At 32.3% G+C, this 22,145-nt stretch overlaps 1 protein-coding gene across 6 annotated transcripts in view; it reads right to left on the bottom strand.

Moving 5' to 3' along the window:
• DYNC1I2 (dynein cytoplasmic 1 intermediate chain 2) overlaps positions 1–22,145 on the bottom strand; it is a 52,634-nt gene that overhangs the window by 20,171 nt on the left and 10,318 nt on the right. For 3 of the 6 annotated variants that reach the window (XM_037044463.1, XM_037044462.1, XM_037044466.1), the window contains exons 4-6: positions 17,334–17,424; positions 11,046–11,105; positions 8,803–8,918 (exon numbers count right to left, since the gene is read on the bottom strand). In XM_037044463.1, the coding sequence (XP_036900358.1) occupies positions 8,803–8,918; positions 11,046–11,105; positions 17,334–17,424 (267 nt within the window). The remainder of the gene's footprint in view (positions 1–8,802; positions 8,919–11,045; positions 11,106–17,333; positions 17,425–22,145) is intronic. The other 3 variants (XM_037044465.1, XM_037044464.1, XM_037044467.1) reach the window with 1 other exon arrangement.

A 22,145-nucleotide genomic window follows, 5' to 3' on the forward strand; every position in this document is an offset into this window, starting at 1 on the left:
AAGCTTTAAATGACACTGTATAATGCACACAATGATACAACCTCCAACTTAATCAAAATGATAATGACGTATGCCAATCCTACATTACTTGAAATAGAGTGATTTTTATGTTCTGACAAGTTTACAGAACTAGGATAAATGGCACGAATGATTTCAATATATGCTCATACTTTTGAACCAAATGGTGAAGGTTAAAATTTTTCCTTTCAAGGGCCTCAATCAGCCACAAAGGAAAACAGTAATCACTGTCTTTTCAGCCAGCCCAACCGCATTTGTCAGCCCTTTCTCCGTCAATGCAGCCAGAGCAATCAACCTGCCAAACATTCAGAATGGAAAAACAATCTGAAAATACAGGGTATAATGCACCTGCCAGTGAAAATGGCCATTTCAAGAAAAGCTAGTGATCTCAGTGACCCCGCTGAGGAGGCGGTGGTGCAAAGGGGAAAGAACACGTAAAAGAATTCTTAGTGATCGCCACTCTCTTGCACATTGACACTTCCTTACAAAGCATGCCAATTACAGCTTTTGTGCTACTTAAAAAATGAAAGCTTTTTGGGGACAATATAATCACACAGAGAAACAGAAAGACAGTACTCCTTTTTTAGGTGAATTCTCATATACAACAAATTATTAATCTGAAAATGGTATAACTGGTAACAATTCTATACTCTACTGCTCAAATATTAGAACAAAATCCTACCATAAAGTCACCTGCAGGTGTAATGTAATAAAATAATTTAATTACATTTAACTTAAAAGTTGACTTTTAGGATAGCTACTTCAATTAAAAATTAAATATGGGAATATACATGTAAATACACACACATACATATATATCCATTTTCTGCTAATACTATCAATTATCCTAATCAATTTTGTTTACTAGTAGCATTCACCGTATGTAAATCCTAAAATCAAAGACAGGGATTTTGAATCACACTGGACAGGTCATTCTTGAGCACTATGAATTATAAATTACAGCCTCCTACCCACATCATATTCTCCTTTAACTTTGTTGCATTATACGGCTTCTAAGTACCATTTCCAATGACAGGTGTCAAATTCCTGTCATAATGCATATGGTCAGTACTTTAGTGCTAAGTGACCTCATAATCTACGTACTTAACAGAAAAGATCTTGTTTATGGATACTCTTTTTCTTTTAAAATTTAAAATGTAGATGAAGTATGTTAGACAGTGATCTATATCTGCATATTATGTGGCATCTGCCATGTCTATTTGCCTATATAGATTATTTTAGTTGTTGAATGATAAGTATTAACTACTTAAACACATATTTTCAGGATTTAATTTCAGAAAAAAATGTGCATACAACCCTTTCCACATTAAAAACTCATTTAAAAATTATGATAGGTATTTAAACCCAAGCTTCATAAAAATGATTAAGCTTAATAAAATTTCAAGGCACATAAAAATAAATGATCTATTCTTATGAAATGCAAAACAATATTTTTATTATAAAGACAATCTTAAGCAATTACCTATATATACACCAAATATTTGGCAAAAATGCTTAACATCAGTAACATCAGATTAGAGAATGTTCCTAAAATAAATATATTTCCCTTATTAAAGACTAATACAATAGCTACCAAAGGACTATTAATGTGACCAAAATATTACAATTCTAAAGATTTTCTAAGCTAGTCCCTATTACATGATAAGCTATAATATATTTAAAAGTGAAAAAGACTACAACAGAGCAGGAAGACTAAAAAATGGGACTGCCATGTCACATCAATTTATTGATGAATATTCATTGCAATATGCTAAGTGGTTAACTCCATGCTTTCTCTGACAGGGAATCTAAGGTTATAAACTGAGCAGTAAAGAATGCATAAAAGTAGCAGTTACTTTTAAAATGACAAATCTCTTGTCAATGAATGCTAAGACTAGGTTTAATGAACCAATGAATTTTTTACTCTGAGTTAACATCAAAATTGTGATGTATTTTGGTGAGATGGAAAGAAAAGCTGTTCTGTAAATTAAACTGCACCTAGAAATAACACCAAAGAATGAAATTTCAGTTGTCAGAATAATCTGTTACAATGCAGTGGGTTAATCAAAGTTAAATCACCTGTGAAATGGGTGGCTTTTGTTAAACTGAAGGGAGTCTTAAGAGCAAGTTTTCTCCTCTTTATTTCATATTATATTTAAGAGAATTCTAAGATAAGAATAAGCTACAAAGTACACTTTGAATTATTTTAAAATATTACAACTCATTTAACAGGTAACATGCAAAAGCCTGGAAAATGCTCACTAACCAATGATAAGTTTTTTAAAGATTTTTATTTATTTATCTTTAGAGGGGAAGGGAAGTAGAGAGGGAGAGAAATATCAATGTATGGTTGCCTCTCATGTGTCCCCTGCTGAGAACTGGCTTCCAACCCAGGCATGTGCCCTGACTGGGAATCAAACCGCGATCCTTTGGTTCGCAGGCCCGTGCTCAATTCACTGAGCTATGCCAGCCAGGGCTCAATGATAATTTTTAATCTATCACTTATCATGATTAATTTTCAATATGAAGTAAAAAACAAATCCCATCATTAGTCCATTAATGTTGTTTAAAAATATATTTGTTGTTTATAAATAGTTTCATTATTATGGTGTACCCTAGTTGAAGTTTAATCCAATGAAGAATACCTAATTTAAAAAGTAGTCTGATTATTCATGGTACAAAGAAAGTTGCCACTGAGTTTTAAAAATCAGGAAATTTGTTGCATACAAAAAATACTTTAATTTACAAAAATTCAACATGAGTAACTTTATAAACATATTTCAGAACATGAGAATATTAGTGGGAAATGCTGCAATCATTAATTTACAAATACAGGTTAGATATGAATAATTTTCTGTTAATATTTTTAAAATAATCCCTTCTTGGATCAACACCATTTGAATTACTTCATTTCAATCCATTTGTCCATAATTTCATCTTCTTATACCCTATTCTTTAAAATCATTATTAAGCGACTTTATACTGGGCCCTGACCAGTGTGGATCAGTTGGCAGAGCATCATCCCATGAAGCAAAAGGTCATCAGTTCAATTCTGGGTCAGAGCACATCCCTGGGTTGTAGGTTCCGTCCTGGAGACTGTATTTGAGAGGCAACCCATCAATATTCTCTTTCACATTGGTGTTTTTCTCCTGCTCCTTCGCCCTCCCTTCCCCTCTCTCTAAAAATAAATAAATAAAAGCTTAAAAAAGAGAAAATTTATATTGGGACAAAGCTTCATGAATGTTACCAAGGGAATCCATTCCTTTCATTTTTTAAAACACATAGAGTAAGATGCAGGGTCACTTGAATTTCCTTCATAATTTAGATCTTCAATAGCAGACTTTTTAGTCTGAAGATATTTTAAATACAGATCTAATGCTAATTTGGGGAACATATAAAAAGGAGTAATACCCTTACTATTTACTTTATTGCAGAATATGTCTCTCCTACATGGTCTTTTCACATAAAATTCAGATTTTATTTAGGCAGTACTGACATAATTTACACAGACCCTATGATCTATGCTCTCATAAATATTCCATTTCTCTGAGGCCATTTCTCATAATTTTGGGTATGCTGATTAAAGTCTTTCAATTTAGATTAAGAACAAATGCTTAAACTTTCATTTATATTTATATACTCACAGATTCTCTGAGGGTTAAAACTAACTTTTTTATGTTATTATATTCCAGAATTTTTAAAAAACATTTAAACAAGGTTAGCATTAACCACAGGCCCACGAATTTAGTTTTCTTAGGAAGTGTTAATTCCAGATGTTAAGATCATTGAATAAAAAATTAAAAGCTATTTACATACAATACTTTCCTACACATTATAAATGCTAATTACCATGTACCTGAATAAAGACACCTGGCTACTAAACCAACACCAAAAGTAATGGCAAAATCTGCTCAGATAATAAAATTGAATGGTATAAAATATAACACTTTACTAGAAATGAAAAGGCAGGTAGCCCTGATATTCTCTCCACATTGTGACCACAGGCTCATCAACCAATTTCCCGAGGCCTCAGTTGTAAACAAGATGATTAGTACATAACCTTTAGGATTTCTTCCTCTTAAAAAAAGTTTCTAAAAATAGCAACAAAAATCCATACTGAGAGGTGAATAATAAAAATGCCATTTTTCAAAAAAGTTAAAAACTGTAAAAAGGTAAGGAAGGGGAAAAAGTAACTTTTCCAGGAGTATAACTGTGGGCACCGTGCTCCTGCCATGAGAAGCTTTTTACCTGCAGAGAACAAAATGGACTGAGCTCGCGTGTTCCTAGTCAATTTCATTCACAGTAGGCACTTTAAGACAGCAAAGAACCTCAGTTCCGAAACAGTACCACCAACTTACACAGTAAACTTGAAAGCAAGAAGATGGATAGAATGGAGAAAAAGAAAAAACAAGACAGAATAAAAACTACTGCCTTTTAAAAGAATAGGTTCATGCCATGTAAGAAAATGAGAGAAAGATAAGAGTTAAATCTATGACCAATTTTTATCTTCAATTTGGTAACTCACTTTACTTCTGCACTGATTACACTGCCTACCCAGGTTTAATTTATTGTCTGTTACACTGAAATTGTGATTTGTGCAATTTTGTCTCATGGTGAGTTTTGGAATTTGTTACATAATTCTTCAATGGGAACCAGCCAGGCTAAGTCTGAGAACCACTGTATTAAAGCGATGGATAAGTACAAGTGTTTTCATTATATAAACTTAATTTCAGGGTTTTTTTCTTTCCCTTCTTTCTAAAAACTTCTACAAATTGAGAAAAGAAACTTAATGGAAGAGCCCTAGACATGAAAATAATTATAATGATATAGAAAGAAAATTATCTAATTTTTATAAATAGTTCCAAAGGCTAAGGATGGCCACACGGTATCGGGATATATTTCTTCCTCTCCTTCAGTTACATACCTCAACCTGAAACTAAAAACACCAAAGAAAAGACAATCCAGTGCCTTCATATATATCATATACTCAATAAACCTGTAGAACCAATGAATACTTATTAGGTTGCAAATGAATAAATATGGACCTTTGTAAAATTAATAACTAAGTCTAGTCCTCAGATAAATTTTAAAGGTATTTCTGCCTCAATGGTGCTGATTAAAAACTAGGCTCAGTTCAGCCATCTTGTCACTTTTACCTCCTATCAGTGAAAATAAGAAAAATTCTACTTAATACCATGAAAGAGCAAAGCTGTTTATTCATTATTCTTAGGTAATCACTATAAAACAACATTATCCTGATGCATATAACAATAAATAAGTGAACTATAATGAAGTATTTTTCAAACTACAGATCTAAACCAATAAATTAAGTTCACATGGTCAACATTTAAAAAAGTGAAATACAGCAAGGACAGGGAAGGTGCTACTTCATAAAATCTTTGTTCAGTTAGTCATCTGTATCCATGTTTGTACTGCACTGTAATATTAGTGGAATTTCTTACCACCGGTTGTCATAAAAGCAGGACAGTGCTGCTACAGTGGCAGCATGAGAGAGAGCACATTTTGGAATCAGTCGGACTTGATTTAGAATCTTAGCTACTAGCTTTGAGACCCTTGATAATTTCTCTCTTTCAGCTTCCGCTTCTTCACGCACACAAACAGTACCAATACTTAACTCTAAGGGTTTTGGTGAGAGCATCAGAAGTAACGTAAAGTGCTTCACACCATCCCTGACATGTAGTAGATGCTATGCTGTTAAAACTTTCAGTAATCAATGTAAACATGAAGTTTCATGAACTGCCACAAATGAATAGCTAAAAGTATATATACATATATATATATTTGAAAGATGCTAATAGTTCAATTTTGTTCAAAGCATTCAGATGGGATACATAGAACACAAAATAACAGCACATGTTTGCATCTACCCAGCATGTCATCATGGAATTCAGGAAGGCCATAAAGCAGAATCTGTAATGATTTCATTTAAGGGTCTCAGAACAAGTAAGATTACAATACAAGATAGTCATTAAAACCAAGAACTAAGACTAATCATACTTTTCACCCAACTTTATCAATAATTATATTGTAGCATTAACACTTGAAAACAACCTATTTTCCCCCTACTTGCTTCCAGAATAAACACACGAAAATAAACATCTCAAGTAAACAAAATCATTCTCCTGAGGAGGTAAAAGTAATTACTTCCTTCAGCAAGTATTTATTGAATACTCATTATAGACCAGGAACTATTTGGACCAGGCACAGCACTAAAGAAGAAACAGTCTCTATTTCATGAAAAATTTGTCAAATAAGATGAAGTATGATGAAGCTAAAGCCTTGTTCCAAATAATTTCAAACTGAAAAGAATACAGTTTATCATGTACTTTTGGGACATCAGCTTATCTAACAAATCATGATTGTTCTAATTTTTTAATTACTTGCAAAATACAATGGGAAAAAAATTTGAAATACGCCATCTTAAATATGCAGGTATACATCAAATTAGTTCAGAGGCAGTAAGTTATACATTTATATTTTAAAATGTATATGCATCTCAAAAATAAGCAATTAAAAATGAAAATTTCAAGAAGGATATAAAACCATGTATATTTATAAAAATATGTATCATAGAAAACTGGCTAAAAACAAAATATGAACAATGGCTATTACACAGTGGTATCATGGACATTTCTTCTTTATATCCTTTCTGTATTTTCTAAATTCTCTATTATATACTTATTATAATTAGAAAAAATTATTTTTAAAAGTGAAAGTCTTCACTTAAACTGAATATAGTTACAGGTATATTACAATAGGCATTATCCAAAATAGCTTCATAACACTTTAGATTTCAAACAATCTAAAATGTATTTCATAAGTATAATGGTATAACAAAAAAGTCAATCTCCAAATTATTAGACAGAGAGAAAAAAGCCTAATTTACTTTTAAAACCACATTCTGGCAATTTTGGTGCACTTTCTGAGCAAACACATGTCATAATGTAGCTTCAAAAGACAGATATTGTAATACTTAAATTAATATACTACCTAATAAAATAATACATTCTGGAAATTATGGAATCCTGCAGTACATAGTTCAACACTATCTTTTCTATTTCCCTTTTTTAAATTGCTTATATTTCAAACAAGTTTACCATAATTCATTTTTTTTCTAGGATGAGTATTTTGCACCTGTGAAAGGTATCTTACCAACCAAAAGAGCAGCGGGAATGAAAAAAAAAATGTATCCACAGAAACAAACACTTACATGGTCACGTAAAAAAATACTTGGATAAAAATGTTACCCTGATTTCCTCAAAGTTTTCAAAGCATGTATGTATGGTAATGTCAACTCCTTTGGGTACAAGAAAACATTTAAGGTATTTAATGTCATTTCTCTTGGTGGGCAGAAAAAGGAGAATTGTTAAAAGTGCATGTGATGATCATTACTAAGTCAAAAACTCGTAAAGTAGTTATATAAAAACATTTGATAGTTTTTATGTTTGATATTCTATTGTTAAATAGGAATAACTTTTCCTGGCTAAGAAGAAGAAAATGTTCTTTACGCACAGACTGCTAAAAGGAAAATTTATTAGGGTCCCACAATTTCAAAATATCAACAGCTCTAAAACCCATAACTCATTTGGTGGTAAACCCTGATGTAAGCAGAGGTAAAGCTGTTTATAATATTATTTATCTGAGTTTCTTTGAATATTTATATCTTTTGCCACCCAAATATTAATGCCCATAATGTTGCCACAGTGTTTATATTCAATATATGGCACATACACTTTACCACTTTTCTGAAATCTGAAAAATTCTGATTTCAAATACATATATGACCTTGTGGCTTTAGACAAGAAAGTGTACCTTTGTAGTAGGAATTTTATGTAAACCTCTTATATATATATATATATGATATAAATTTAGCCTCACTGGGAAAAACAAGAACTATCATATCTATTAAATTTATGCTTGAATTTAGTTACTATCTGATGAGATTAAAAAATTAGTCCCCAATGTAAAAATGGTAACTCCTTCTGCTTTAAAAAATTAAAGTACTCCACATTCAATATTGTGTGTGTGTATATTTCCCTTCATTACATACAGATTAAAGGCTGCTATATAATCAACACAGTACAGCCCTTTGATCATAAAAGAGGAAATTTAAGAATTAGATCACGATTCATTCATTAATATGGAAAATAATTATAGCATTACAACATATTAGAATATAGTATGTGCTACAGAAAATATTTAGATGATTTCATTCACTGTGGCATACATGCTCTTGTAGGGAAGAATTATGTTCAACGACTGAGAAATAGAACATTCCTAAGCAAATCTGCTTCTAAAACTGTACATATTAATGACAAAATGAAGACAGAGTTAAATTTATGTCAACAAAACTAAACCACACATACAGCTTATACTTGATTAACTTTTAAAAGAAAATGTTTTAAAACTCTGTAAGACAACTACATAAGTACAGAAACTCAGCAGGGGTGTCCAACCAGAGGCCCAGGCTATGAACGCAGCCCAACACAAAACTGAACATTTACTTAAAACCTTAATTTGTTCACCAGTTTTCGTCAGTGTTTGTATATTTTATGTGTGGCCCAAGACAACTCTTCTTCCAGTGTGGCCCAGAATGCCAAAAGGTTGGACACCCCTGCAAGCATTAATTTTATGGTGTTTTACCCCAAGAAAATATGCCAAAAAATAAAAACAAACAAACATAAGGAAAAAAGAGAAAGAATCCACTTATTTAAAAATGAAGGGGAGGAATTAATGACAATCATATTAAGGACAGAGATTCACCTTCTTTGGGTTGAGCCATAACTGGAGTCTGAGTTTCCTTGGTATATGTCACGATTTCTCGAGGAGGAAAATCAACTTGTGTAATTTTAGCCATTCCAAGTTTAATAGGTCCTCGTCTAAATAAAGTCAACACAAATGTTTTAAAATACAACAAATGACACATTTGACTACATCAAACCATGTTATTTTGGAAAAGAATTAAACATTGTGTATCCAACATTGTAATTTAAATCCCTGTTTTACTCAAGAAATTTTAGAGGAACAAGCAATTGGCTTTATCTTAACAAAAGAATTAGATTGTAGCAAAAACAAAAGATATTTCCGAATTATTCAAGGTATTTATTTTTCACCTTAAAAAGGCAAATAATTTATTCTTAGAGCAAATGTCTGGGTAATGATAGAGCAAGAGGACAGGAATTTCAGAGTGGTCTGCTCAATATGGTCAGCTATGAGAACGTTTTTTAGCAGGGATGCCATTCTGGACTGTTTTGAAAGTCAGAGAATACGGATCTCACTCAGATCATGTTCCGTTCCCTTGACTTTTAAGACTGAAAAATAAGTTTCTGCCAAAAACCATTTTTTTCTACTTATAATTAGAGGAAATTGAGAACCATACAGTCAGTTTAGACTTTAAAATAAAATATTTAAACTTACATTGCTAGTATCTGCATGGTATATATGTTGTCCTCAATTCATATACGGACAAACTACAGTGCCGGTACTTTCTATCTAAACTAAAGCAACAGATTTTCTGAATACCATAAAACTGACTAAATGACTAAAGTCATTTCTATTCTAAATAAAGGAAAAGTATTCTTATTTGACAAACAGAAAAAAGTTGAAAAATATATTTTATTAGATATTTGGGGGATTTTTTTCTTGGTTATTATATCAGATGTTTAAATTCCAAACCAGATAAAATATGCATTCAAACTCCCAAAAAAGTTCTCAATTATGAAGCTGTCTTAAAGGATCTAATCAAGACATTGCTATAACTTCCAAAATATCAAAAAGGTATCTGAAATATACATATATGTCATTGGTAATATATAACATTTTTCTTATATTAATATCCTTTTCAAAATCCTGTATTAAAAAGTATAATAAAATTAGTACATTAAAAAATTTAATTTTCTCTAAGGTCCTCAATGTAGGATGTAAGAAATTATTAATGCATTTTTTTACTTTATGAATATCTTAGCCTTAAAGAAAGAAAAAAGCATAATCAAAAAATTAAATGAGAAAATATAAGTACATTTAAAAAATCTAGTGTTCTAAGAATAAAAATTGAGTAAGAAACATTATATTCTGATTTTTAAGATGTGAACCACATGAAAAGGGAAGCACTCACATATCTGGGAAATATGATCAAGGCAACAAACAACATTAGTACAAGTTACTAACTTGAGTATACATAGGATCTAATAGACAAAAATCAAAGTATTAGAACAAAATATTCTAAGATTTAAAAGTAGAAGTAGGGAGGTAATACCTCACTTATCCAAGAGCCATTTTTACTGAGAATAAGGAAGCAATTTGGGATAGGGGAGCCTCAGATCAGCCAATAGAGAGGCCTTCCAGCTAATGAACAAGAAGCTTCTATGCTTTTATTACTTGCAATTCAAGGCTTATTTTATTCTTACTTTAGACGTAACTTTAAAATTATTGGTTATATGTTTTATAAGCTGCAAATTAGCAAGAGAAAATAGCATCTGTCAGGCACAGGGGCAGCAGAAAATATTTACATTTGGCATTGGGGACTAGAATAAAAAATAGAGTTGAAAAACTGAACTAATACATTAATAAATCAATAGCACTCTGGGACCACAGTACAGAGACCAACAGCTCTATTCCTCTCAAAACATTAGAAATCATCAGTGAATTTCAATACAGAAAAATAAATATTCATAGTGAGTAACCCAGAAAATGGTTGATTACATGGAGAATATATATTAAAAGTCCGGGAAGTTTGTAATACATCTTTTAAAAACTTACATAAAAATACAGAAATAAAAAAAGGTATCTGGACACTTAAATGGGCAGATTTAGGGTACCTAGAAAACTGGACACATAGAATGTTTTTTTCACTAAATGATAGAGGATAAATGAGGTGTCACAGTAAAATATAACTCTTTTGCTAATATATACTGCATATTACAAATTTAAGCAAAATAAACTTAGGACAGTTTCACAAAGAATCAAATTAATTATAAAAAAGGGAAGGTAATAAATCTATTCAATACCCCAAATCGGAATCTGAGTGAAGCTGAAGAACTGATGGATCTGTATCCCAATGCAGCGTCCTAAATGGTTGTAGGGCAACCATGAAGCATTAGCAGAAAAGGCCATAAGTTAGTCAAGCAAATACAATCTATGAATAGCTAAAGTACTGTTTACGATTAAAAACCACATGTTCTGGTTAGTATGAAAAAACACCAGGTATCACTCAATGCTCTAGTGCATGCAACAAGCATAATACAGTTAAAGATGGAAACACGCAACCCACATTAGTTAAAAGACAGTATTTTCAGATTATGGGAAACTAATATTGTACAATAATGGATAAGAACAGGCAAGCATTCAACAACACAAATAATACATTATTTTTTGATGATAACAAGCTAGACTATAAAAATAGTCTAAAATTAAAATTTCCTAATGAAAAAAAACATTAGTAAAGACATCTTAGTTAACATATTATAATCTTGCCCAAAGCATTAAATGTGTGCAGGAAATTGTCATATTGGTAAAGGAAATGAGTCAACACATAAGCCTTTCGGTAAGAAAGCCAAAGACTATTCCACTGGGATATGAAATAGCTAAAGTTTCCAAAATGTGACCCTTATGTAATTTATGGGTTAAGCACTGCCTTGGGCTTACATGTCATCTGCTTTAGAAAGTAGCTAAAGACTTCTGTCTTTAGGAAGAAATAGACTTTTCCCAGAAAAAATATTTTATCTTCAAAGGATTTACCTAAACTAAGTTTTTGGAGAATATTGATCCTAAATAAATATAGAGTTTGTCTTTATAGAGTTTGCTTTAGGTTTGTCTATTGGGATGTTTTCCACCTAAGTGAAATCTAGTCATTACTAGAATAAAAGGTACTTTGTCACAATGGCATTCCTATAAAATAATTATGTACAGTACTGTATGATGCTTATATCCCTATTAAAAAGTTAAGCACAATACAGTCAGTGCTACCATTTTTGTCAAAATATTTGTTTCTCATATAAGTGATAATGTACGACTAAAACTGCGATAATATTTAAATACAACAAATGATTTCTATACTTTATTGCCTATACAATTTATCAATAAAAACAATCAGTTGACTTGAACTAGAGGAATTCTTCATTTTAGAAATATAAAGAAAGACTTTGGGATTTAAACATTATTATGTGTATGCAAAGAAAGAGGCCACAAAGATTTACTTTGTACAAAGCAATGAACAGCAACAAACATAGGCTTTGTTAAACCAGAAGGGGTTCTATGAAATGCTGTCCTAGGAATGTCGGACCACAGCCTCTATATTATATGAAAGCTCGAGCTGTTATCAGTGACATAGAACTCCTTGCCGAAGGTGTCACTTTAGTCTAACATCAATTAACACTTGGCTGCAAAATACAGCCAGTACTAAAAACACACTGAACAATACATAAAATTATATTTATTAGAGCCATCTGCAGACATATAAAGTAAAATTCCCATAATCCAAAAGCCTGAGAAATAAACTGATGAAGAATGGATAAAAGAAACAAGAGGTAGGAATTTCCCAACAGAATAACTGCTGCCACCTAACTTTGAGATAATAGAAGTGGCTGAGAAAGTGAACTAGAAGACTAATGAAATGTGAAGTCAGAGAAACATCATTTTTCATGCCCTTTTACATTTATTCATAAATTACCACCAAGTTCAATAGAAATTTTTGGCATTTAAAAATCCTGATTTCAACACATGATATCAAAACCCATAGTTGATAATGTCTAATATCTTTTCCTTCTCTTTGAGGGTGCTAACCTTAGACTGTCCTGGCCACCTTACACATCTTCATGCATTTTCCTGTGATATTTCTTCTTTTTTCTCTTTATTTATTGAATCATGCCTGCTCAAGTTTGTTGTTTTATTCTCAGACCCTAGCACTCTTTTTCAAAGCCATATACATATTTGGAAATGCTATTATTTTGTTACCAATAGTACCAACAATATTAATTATCTTTCTATTACAGAATCTGGAGATGATTTAGTAGAAGTCATAGTTTTCTACTCGTGTATGTGTGTAATGAACTTACTCAGCCCTCTTGAAAATTAATGTTTAAAATGAGCTCAAAAGAGACAATGCATACACTAAGATTAAAAGGATACATGATTTCACTCAGGAATTTTTCCCTCTCCTGTTAAACTTAGAGCAAAGTAATTTTGTATTCATTCTCCAATAAGAACAAATATCCCCAAAGATATTAAATACCTATTTTCTTGTTTTACAACTTATTATTAAAAATCTATACTTTAAATACAAGTTAGCATGCTATCGTTAGGACTTTTCAATACAACAAATAACATCCTCAATTTTAAAATTAAAGCATACTTGGCATTATATGAATATATCATAGTTGAAGTATTCAGGTGTACAACATACTTTTTCAACACTGTATACCTTACAAAATGATCACCATGATAAATCTAGTAACCATCTGTCATTGTACAAAGTTATTATGGTACTACTAATACATTCCCTAGCTGTGCATTGCATCCCCATGACTTATTTTGTAACTGGAAGTTTATACCTCCTCTTCCCCTTTACTCTTTTTGCCCAGTCCTATTCTCCTTCCCTATGGAGACCACCAGATGTTCTGTGAATCTATGAGTCTGTTTTTGTTTTGTTCATTCGTTTTGTTTTTCAGGTTCCACATGTAAGTGAAATCATACTTGTCCTTCTCTGTCTGACTTATTTCACTTAGCATAATACCCTCTAATCTACCCATGCTGGCACAAATGGTAAGATCTCATTCTTTTTTTAATGTACTAAAAGAATACCAGGTATTCTTTATCCATTTATGTACCATATCTTGGGCCAACTTGCAATCCCACCAGCAGTGCAAAAGGGCTCTCTTTTCTACACATCCTCGCCAATACTTACTATTTACTGTCCTTTTGTGAGGTGACATTGCACTGTGGTTTTGATTACATTTCCATGATGAGTAGTGATGTTGAGCATCTTTGTCATGTGCCAGTTGGCCATCAGTACGTCTTCTTTAGAGGACATGTCCATTCAAGTCTTCTGTCCATTTTTTAACTCGATTGTTTGTTTTGATGTTGAGTTTGAGTTCATTACATATTTTGGGTACTAAATCCTTATTAGATACATCATTTATAAATATTTCCCCCATAAATCAATGATATAATCACTAGAACGTAAGTTCCATGAAGGCAAGGGCCATGAACACTTTATTTTCTGTGGTAACCTATAGTATTTAACATTAAACTGGTGATTCAGTGCATATGTATTCTACAGGGTGGGGCAAAAGTAGATTTACAGTTGTTCATATGCAAAGTAATACAGTATTTAATAAATGATAATTCAAGAATAAACCTTTGCCATACTCACAACTGTAAACCTACTTTTGCCCCTCTTTGTATATACAAATAAATATATTTCTTAATAGTATTTATTCCCTGTACCAATTTAAAATATTCCAATAGGTCTCTAATAATCTCTAGGTTTCCCAATGAAACTCAAGAGGGACATGTTTTTATTCATATTAATTTTAATAACCAATAGATGATAGTGTTTTGAAAGCAAATTTCCTGATATTGCATTAAAATACTCTTTCTATTCCTATTCAAAATAAAAAAAACTGAGTTTGGAATGAACACAGTATTTTATATACTTAAAAATAACATAGAATATTAGATAAAGAAATTTAAGCAGAGGGAGGGGGCGTAAGGGAGATAAATGGTAGCGGAAAAAATAAAAATAAATAAAAACATAAAAAGAAATTTAATAATTAATTTTTTATTTTGGGAAATATTTTTAGTATGGTAATGTTGTAGAAGGGAAAAACCCCTGCACTTGAAAATACCACTTGCTTATTAAAAAAGGAACAGTAACATATTTGTATAAAAACATGCAAGCATAAATATTAAAAATTAGATTAAATAATCTATAATAATACTATTTTATAAGGTAATATTATTTCTTAAAAAAAAACACTTCATCTTAAATGATAGCGTTATGTCATTTACCTCCAGTGACAGTCTTGCCTAGATTTACAATTTTGGTTCTATATACAGAATACTTTTGGAAAGCACATTTCAAATTCAAACTGAACTTTTTGTGCTTTCTAGTTATTAATGATGACCTGATTATTCAGGAATAATGAGTACTAAGTTTATGGATTGTCTTGCTTCCTTGCTCTTCTTCTTGCCCTGTTTTCCATTACTTCTTTAAAACTTCAGCCCTGGCTGGTGTAGCTCAGTGGACTGAGCGCAGGCCTGCAAACCAAAGGATCGTGGTTCGATTCCCAGTCAGGGCACATGCCTGGGTTGCAGGTCAGTTCTTAGCAGGGGACACACAAGAGGCAACCATACATTGATATTTCTCTCCCTCTCTCCTTCCCTTCCCCTCTAAAGATAAATAAAATCTTAAACAACTTCACTCAGAGAGGCTCAGGCACATGTAAGATAAAACTTCAGTTTATTTCTTATTAAAACATATGTTGAGAGATTTTCTTGAGAAGGAAATTTAACTTCCTGGCCCAAAATAAGGATTCTAAATAAAAGATTTTGACTAGCTATGTTTAATCTCATTTTAGCTATCATAAGAAGTCAAAAAGTATGTTGTTAAAGACTTGCTATTGTTGTGTGTGTGCATTTGTGTGTGTGATGGAGAGTTAAGTAACACTTTTTCCAATATGAGTTTTGGAAAAAAGGTGAAATTTTACTGAACCTTGAATAGCAAGATCCAAAAAGTGTCCAAAATCCTAAAACAAGCATGAAGTACAGTCTCACAAGGAAGATACAAATTTAGGAAAACTTTCCAGTAAACACCCTTTTCTTTTCTAATTGATATATAATTGTAAAGTTTTTATAATTTAAAAAATTAAAAATGGATCTGCCTTTTGACCCAGTGATCCTATTTCTTGGGAATATATCTGAAGGAACCCAAAACACTAATTCAAAAGAACATAAGCACCTGTGTTCACTGCAGTGTTGTCTACAATCACCAAGACAGGGAAGCAGCCCAAGTGTCCATCAGTAGATGAGTGGATAAAACTATGGGACATTCACACAATGGAATACTACTTGGCCATTAAAAAGAAGAAAATTTTACCCTCTGTGATAGTATGGATGGAACTTGAGAACATTATGCTAAGTGAAATAAGCCAGTCAGAGAAAGATAAATACCATATGATTTCACTCCTATGTGGAATCTAATGAACAAGCAAAATAGAGACAGACTCACAAATAGAAAGCAGGCTGACAGCTAAGGGGGTAGGGGGAGGTTAAGTGGTGGAGGGATAGAGCAAAAAGGAAAAATGACTCGTGGACATGGACAACAGTGGGGTGATTGCAACAGAAGGGGAAAAAAAGAGCACTAAATGGTAAAAACATATAATTAACACATAACATTACATTAGTCTCAGCTATATAGCACAATTATTCCATATTTGTATATATTGTGAAATTATTCCCACAATGCATCTAGTTAACATCATCCCCATACAGTTATAAATTTCTTTCTTTCTTTTTTTGCAATGAGAACTTTCTAAAGATCTATTCTCTTCTTAACCTTCAAACACAGTATTGTTAACTAGTCACCAGGCTATACATTACATCCTCACAAGTTATTTATTTTCCAATTGGGAGTGTGTACCTTTTAACACCCCCCTCTCACTTCACCCATTCTACCCACCTCTTGCCCCTGCTCTGGTAACCGACCGCTGGTTCTGTGAGTTATTTTTTTTTAAGATTCCACATATAAGTGAGATTATATGGTAATTTGTCTTTCTCTTATTTTACTTAGCATGATGTCCTCAAGGAAGTGAAAAACTTAATGTTTCCTTAGCAATTATTCCTTATTCTTGATATTTTATGCATTATTATTTTCTGTCTTAACTACAACTAGTAAATTAATAGAATAGAATTGGGCTGTTTTAATTGTATTGTTGAGATTTTAAATTACTGAATGGGGAATTAAGCAGAATAGAGAGATTTTACACTATTTACACCCAAAACAGTCATATATTTACCAATATAAAGTTTGCTTAAACAGAAAACATTTAAATAAATAAACACCTCTATTTTAATATAAAATAAACTAGCATAAAGTCAATTAACTATTCAGTACTAAATTAATCTGATTGTAAAAAAAAACAAAAAACCCAATTTATAACAAACAATTTCTGTGCCATTTAGATTCTGAAATATTAAGACTAACTCAACATAACTATTTAAAGTCCCTATAAAGCACTGGCAGTATCTGGGCACTAAATGCATTCTATCATTAAAATATTAAAAGAAAATTACTATACCTAGATCCCACTGCACCATCTCCAGAGTCTTGGCTTCCAGCTTCACTTGGTGTGCTCACAGATTTGGAGGATGGAGACATAGGAGGAGGGACTAAATAGTGAAATAGACAGGTATCTTCTGTTACTACACGGAGAGGTTGCTCAGCTTATGACGTTTCAAAGTAATTTAACATGAAATAATTAACAAAAAAGATAAATAATGGCAAAACACAAAACAAAAATACATGAATGAAAATGAACAGTAGAAAGAAAAGGAAAAAGACAAAGTTAACAATGCATGCTGACAATTCGTGCAATTTCTCCGGCAAAATGCATTTGGGTTTCACATTAAAAAAAAAAAAGCAAGATTATAGAAGGATGCATCTTCAATTCAGCCAACACCAAATGTGGGCACTAATTTTCAAAGGAAAGCATTCCTTCTCCCCTTTCTAACTTCTCACTTTTAAAATCACCAGATTATAAGTAATATTTAGAATTGTTTCAAAATCAAAACTCTAAAATATGCTTCTAAAGTCATTAACTCTTGTTTTCTGAGACTTATTTTAAAATGTTATTTTTTGTCTAACTTTTTCTTTCAAAAATGTCTTAAATAATTTAATTTTTGCCTCCCCATCAGAAAATAAAGGCCAATTTAGAGAAATGACTGTTGCTAAAGGAATGGCTCCTTTAAAATGTCCATTAGTTTCCAGCAATTTGGGTGAAAAATGCAAACAGGCCATAAAAACAGCATGCCTTCTAGACATGATGCATAACATAAAGTGATTCATGCAACTTAAACAAGGCAAGACTTATGGTAACTTCCTTACCCCAGTATTCAGAAAAAACTGAAGTGTACAGACAAAGATACAGACACCCAAAATATTCTTAATCCCTTCTTATAGAAAAATACACATTTTTTCATAGTATATAAAACAAATAGCAAATGCTTTCCCCTAAACTATCTCTCACAACATAATATACCAATAGCTGAGCGTGCATATTATGAATTATAAACAATAGCATATTTCATGCTATTACATTTGTAAAACTTTTTCATTACCATTGCACAGAGTATAAGAGGATCACCACTGCCATCTTCTGGTTAAAATTTACCATTATTGTCCCCGATCCCAAATATTTTTTAAATTCTTTTTCAATGTACAATATTAAGTGACTAATACATTTTATGTTGAGTTGCAAGTCCTTCTTTTACTAGTCTAGTGAAAAGAAGGTAAGTTCCCAGTTACATAGGAACTAAAGAAATATGTATTTAATTAAAGGTCTGTGTTTTTGGAATAGTAACTTTCACTGCACCCTTAAAATTATGTTTAAATATTTATACATGCTGCAGTAAAAACAGTGGGTTTGCTAATCTAACAAATGTACAAGTTCAGTATGATGAATTACATCTTAAACATAGGCATATAACTGATCATCCTATCTTTTCAGAGGCAAATTCTATTGGTAACAAGATAGTATGTCTGTTTCCTGAGACAGTGATTATTACTTAAATTCTAAAGGACTATAAAACATTATCACCTGTTTCTAATTATGTGATTAAGTCTCTCAGAAACAATGATAAAACCAAATTGCCTTCACATAGTTCACACGCTGATGGCACTGTGCTAGGTGCTGTATATACATGTAACTCAAAGCAGCTAAAAATGACTTGTATCTGAAATAAAAGAACATTAATATCCCTTAACTTCACTTATGTAACATTTCCTCATCTTTTGTCCATCTCTCACTATGAGGCTTCCTTTATGCTAAGATCCAAATGGAGAGAGATAAAGGTAATACCTAACAGTGGTTTGCCACTATAAGCACAAATAAATGCTTATTAAATCATAGTAAGGCAACATGTTTCGATATTAAAGGTTTTCAAAGAAGAAATTTTGTATTCCTTAAGTTACATACTTCATGCTTAGGAAAACAATTTTTCTAAGCAACATATTAGAAATATTGAAGGAAAACAGTAATATTACTAACAATTATTTGTGACAAACTATAAAATTCTTTTCCAGGTTAATATGTTTTTCCCCTTTCTAGTGATTTCAAGTATGCATGACTCTACTCGGCAAGTTTAACAACTATATTGAAAAAAAAGGTTACCTCAAATTTTTTATGGAAACATGTTATTAAACAGTAATTATACATACATAAATAAATACACTAACTTAGCCAATGCTGAAATAAAGATTTCAGAAATTAAAAATAAATCACAAGGATAATGCTACCAAATTTTTTCTCAGCCAGAAGCAAAATAAATCACTATAACTTAAAATTTATAATTAGACAAAAATCTCCATCCCAGAGCTATATTCTCTCTTGAAAAGAAAAATATATACACATACACACAAGCCAGCTGATAAACAGGACTTATTAAAGACTCAAAATTATTATCTGGCCTACCAACTTCATCTTGCAACAATAAATAATGTATACTACAGAGAGACAACTCTAAAAAAATAAAGTTTTACTATTAGTGCAAAAAGAGAAATGTTAATAGGAAAAAAGAGAATGGTAGCTTTGTTTGATGCCACCACATTTTAACTCAATTAGTTTGGAAAAATCAAAGAATACAGTAATTGCACAATAAGGCAACACCACCATACTCCCAGGCTATAATAAATGACCCGTAAGAACAAATGAAAGCATGCATTCAGGGAGATTAAAAGAAAAAAAAAAGCTAAACAACTCATTGCCTTTCAGAAAAGACTCAATTCTAAAATTTATTTTTAAAGATGATTAAGAGTCCAATCAGCTTTGAAAATAACATAAGCTAATAATAATTTGCTTTTGCCACATATTTGAGAAATGATTTGCTTAATAAGAGTGATTCAATTTGCTTGCTTAACTGTATTTTACTACACAGTTCTGTATATGAAATAGCCTAAAATAAACTTTTTTTAAAAAGATTTTATTTATTTATTTCTTTAGAGGGGAAGGAGAGAGGGAGAGAAACAACGATGTACGGTTGCTTTTCCTGCGCCCCCTGCTGGGAACTGGCCTGCAGAGAATCTGCCTGCAACCCAGGCATGTGCCCTGACTAGGAATCGAACCACGATCCTCTGGTTCGCAGGCCTGTGCTCAATCCATAAAATAAACTTTTAAGTGGTAGAAAATAAAGACTTCATATTGACATATGTGAATATGTAAATGAATTTACACTTCTTTGAAGTTTAGGACAAAGACACTTATCTCTTTCTTTGAGAGAACTGACAGAGAAATAAGAAGTAAATTGAAAACCAAATCTATACCATGGCATACACTGATCATATAAATATTAATACTGAAAGGCTGTAATTCTAATTCTCTAGAGAAATAAAATCAAAATGGCCCTTCCAGGGGTATAAAATTAACATTGCTGCCTTTTGGCCTGTGAAGAAACAACTAGAATATTCTCAAAGCACAAAGGACCTGGGAATGCACCTAGACTTAGTATTAGAATTAAATTTGAGTGAACCACTGAGAACTACACAAAAGTCTCAGATACGAAGGATGGGGCAAAACCCAATTATTTTTCAAGTAAAAGAAAGGCTCTGAAGCCCTGGCTGGTGTAGGTCAGTGGATTGAGCGTTGGCCTATGAACCAAACAACAGATTCCCAGTCAGGGCACATTCCTGGGTTGCAGGACAGTTCCCAGCAGGGGACACATGAGAGGCAACCATACATTGATATTTCTCTCCCTCTCTCCTTCCCTTCCCCTCTAAAGATAAATAAAATCCTTAAAAAAAAGAAACAAGAAAGGCTCTGGTAAAAAGAGACTATAGGAGACTGTTCTGTGTGGCATGGGCCCAAAAAGGACCCAGGCCCAGATTCCCCACAGGTTCTCCCATGGGGAATCAGGCCTGCATTGTACCTAGACAAGCTATGAGACTTGCTTTTTCTAAAACTCCCTCACCCTGAACTGAGGCAGAAAGTGCTTACTGCAACTTCCTAAAGTCTGTGCTAAACCTCCCCAAGAGGTAGTGTAACCAGTTCAACCACTTTTCCCTTTGCATTTGCAAATATCCTTCTTCTGTGATGTGATTAGCGGCAATGGCTCCTTTGTTTTCTGTAAAAGGTAACCATCTAAAGCAAACCTATGTATAGTAAATGAGGACCATCATATAATGTGCCCAGAAAAGCAATAAAGGCCTGTCAAGGAAGGAGCCCAGGCTTTTTCTCCTCTTGAGATAAGTCATGCCATCCCTTTTCCTCCATAGGACTCGGTAGTCTGTGTGAATTTATCGTGTCTCATCCACAATGTGGAGGACCCCACGAGCCAGGATCTGTATCAGGGACTTTTTCAGAAAGAAGAATCTAGAAAGATGGAGAGTCAAGGAAAGTAAATGCAGGGAAAGGAAGTGTTGGTAGAAGACAGTGATAGGAAAGGAGTGAGCTTCTAATATTGAGGTCTCTTCTAGGGTACTAAGTATTCAAACACAGCCCCTATTACCATTTCGCCCCCTTGTGGACACAGTGCTCCTAGCCTGGAATATTAATATTTAAGTAACTTTTTCATTCCTTACTCTTTTTGTCCTGAAAGCTCTTGCTTTAAACCTTAAATCTCTGAAAACTACTAATTCCCCCCTTTCCTATGGCCCTTTCTCCTGATAATGAAGTTTATCCTCCACTAATATGCCCTAAATGTTTTCTTTCCTTTATCTCTGCAATTTAGAGCACCAGATACATTTTTAAAAAGAAATCAATAAAAATGCAATTTATTGAATTAAAATATTATAAGGAACTATTAAAATAGACTAAATCACTTGAAAAAATGACTTGTTACATGGAAAGCATTCTAAAAATCATATTTAAAATATTCAAAAGTTGCAAGAGGTAAAGAAA

Source organism: Sturnira hondurensis, unplaced genomic scaffold (assembly GCF_014824575.4).
Source record: "Sturnira hondurensis isolate 20B ecotype Veracruz unplaced genomic scaffold, ASM1482457v3 Scaffold0004136, whole genome shotgun sequence".
NCBI lineage: Eukaryota > Metazoa > Chordata > Mammalia > Chiroptera > Phyllostomidae > Sturnira > Sturnira hondurensis.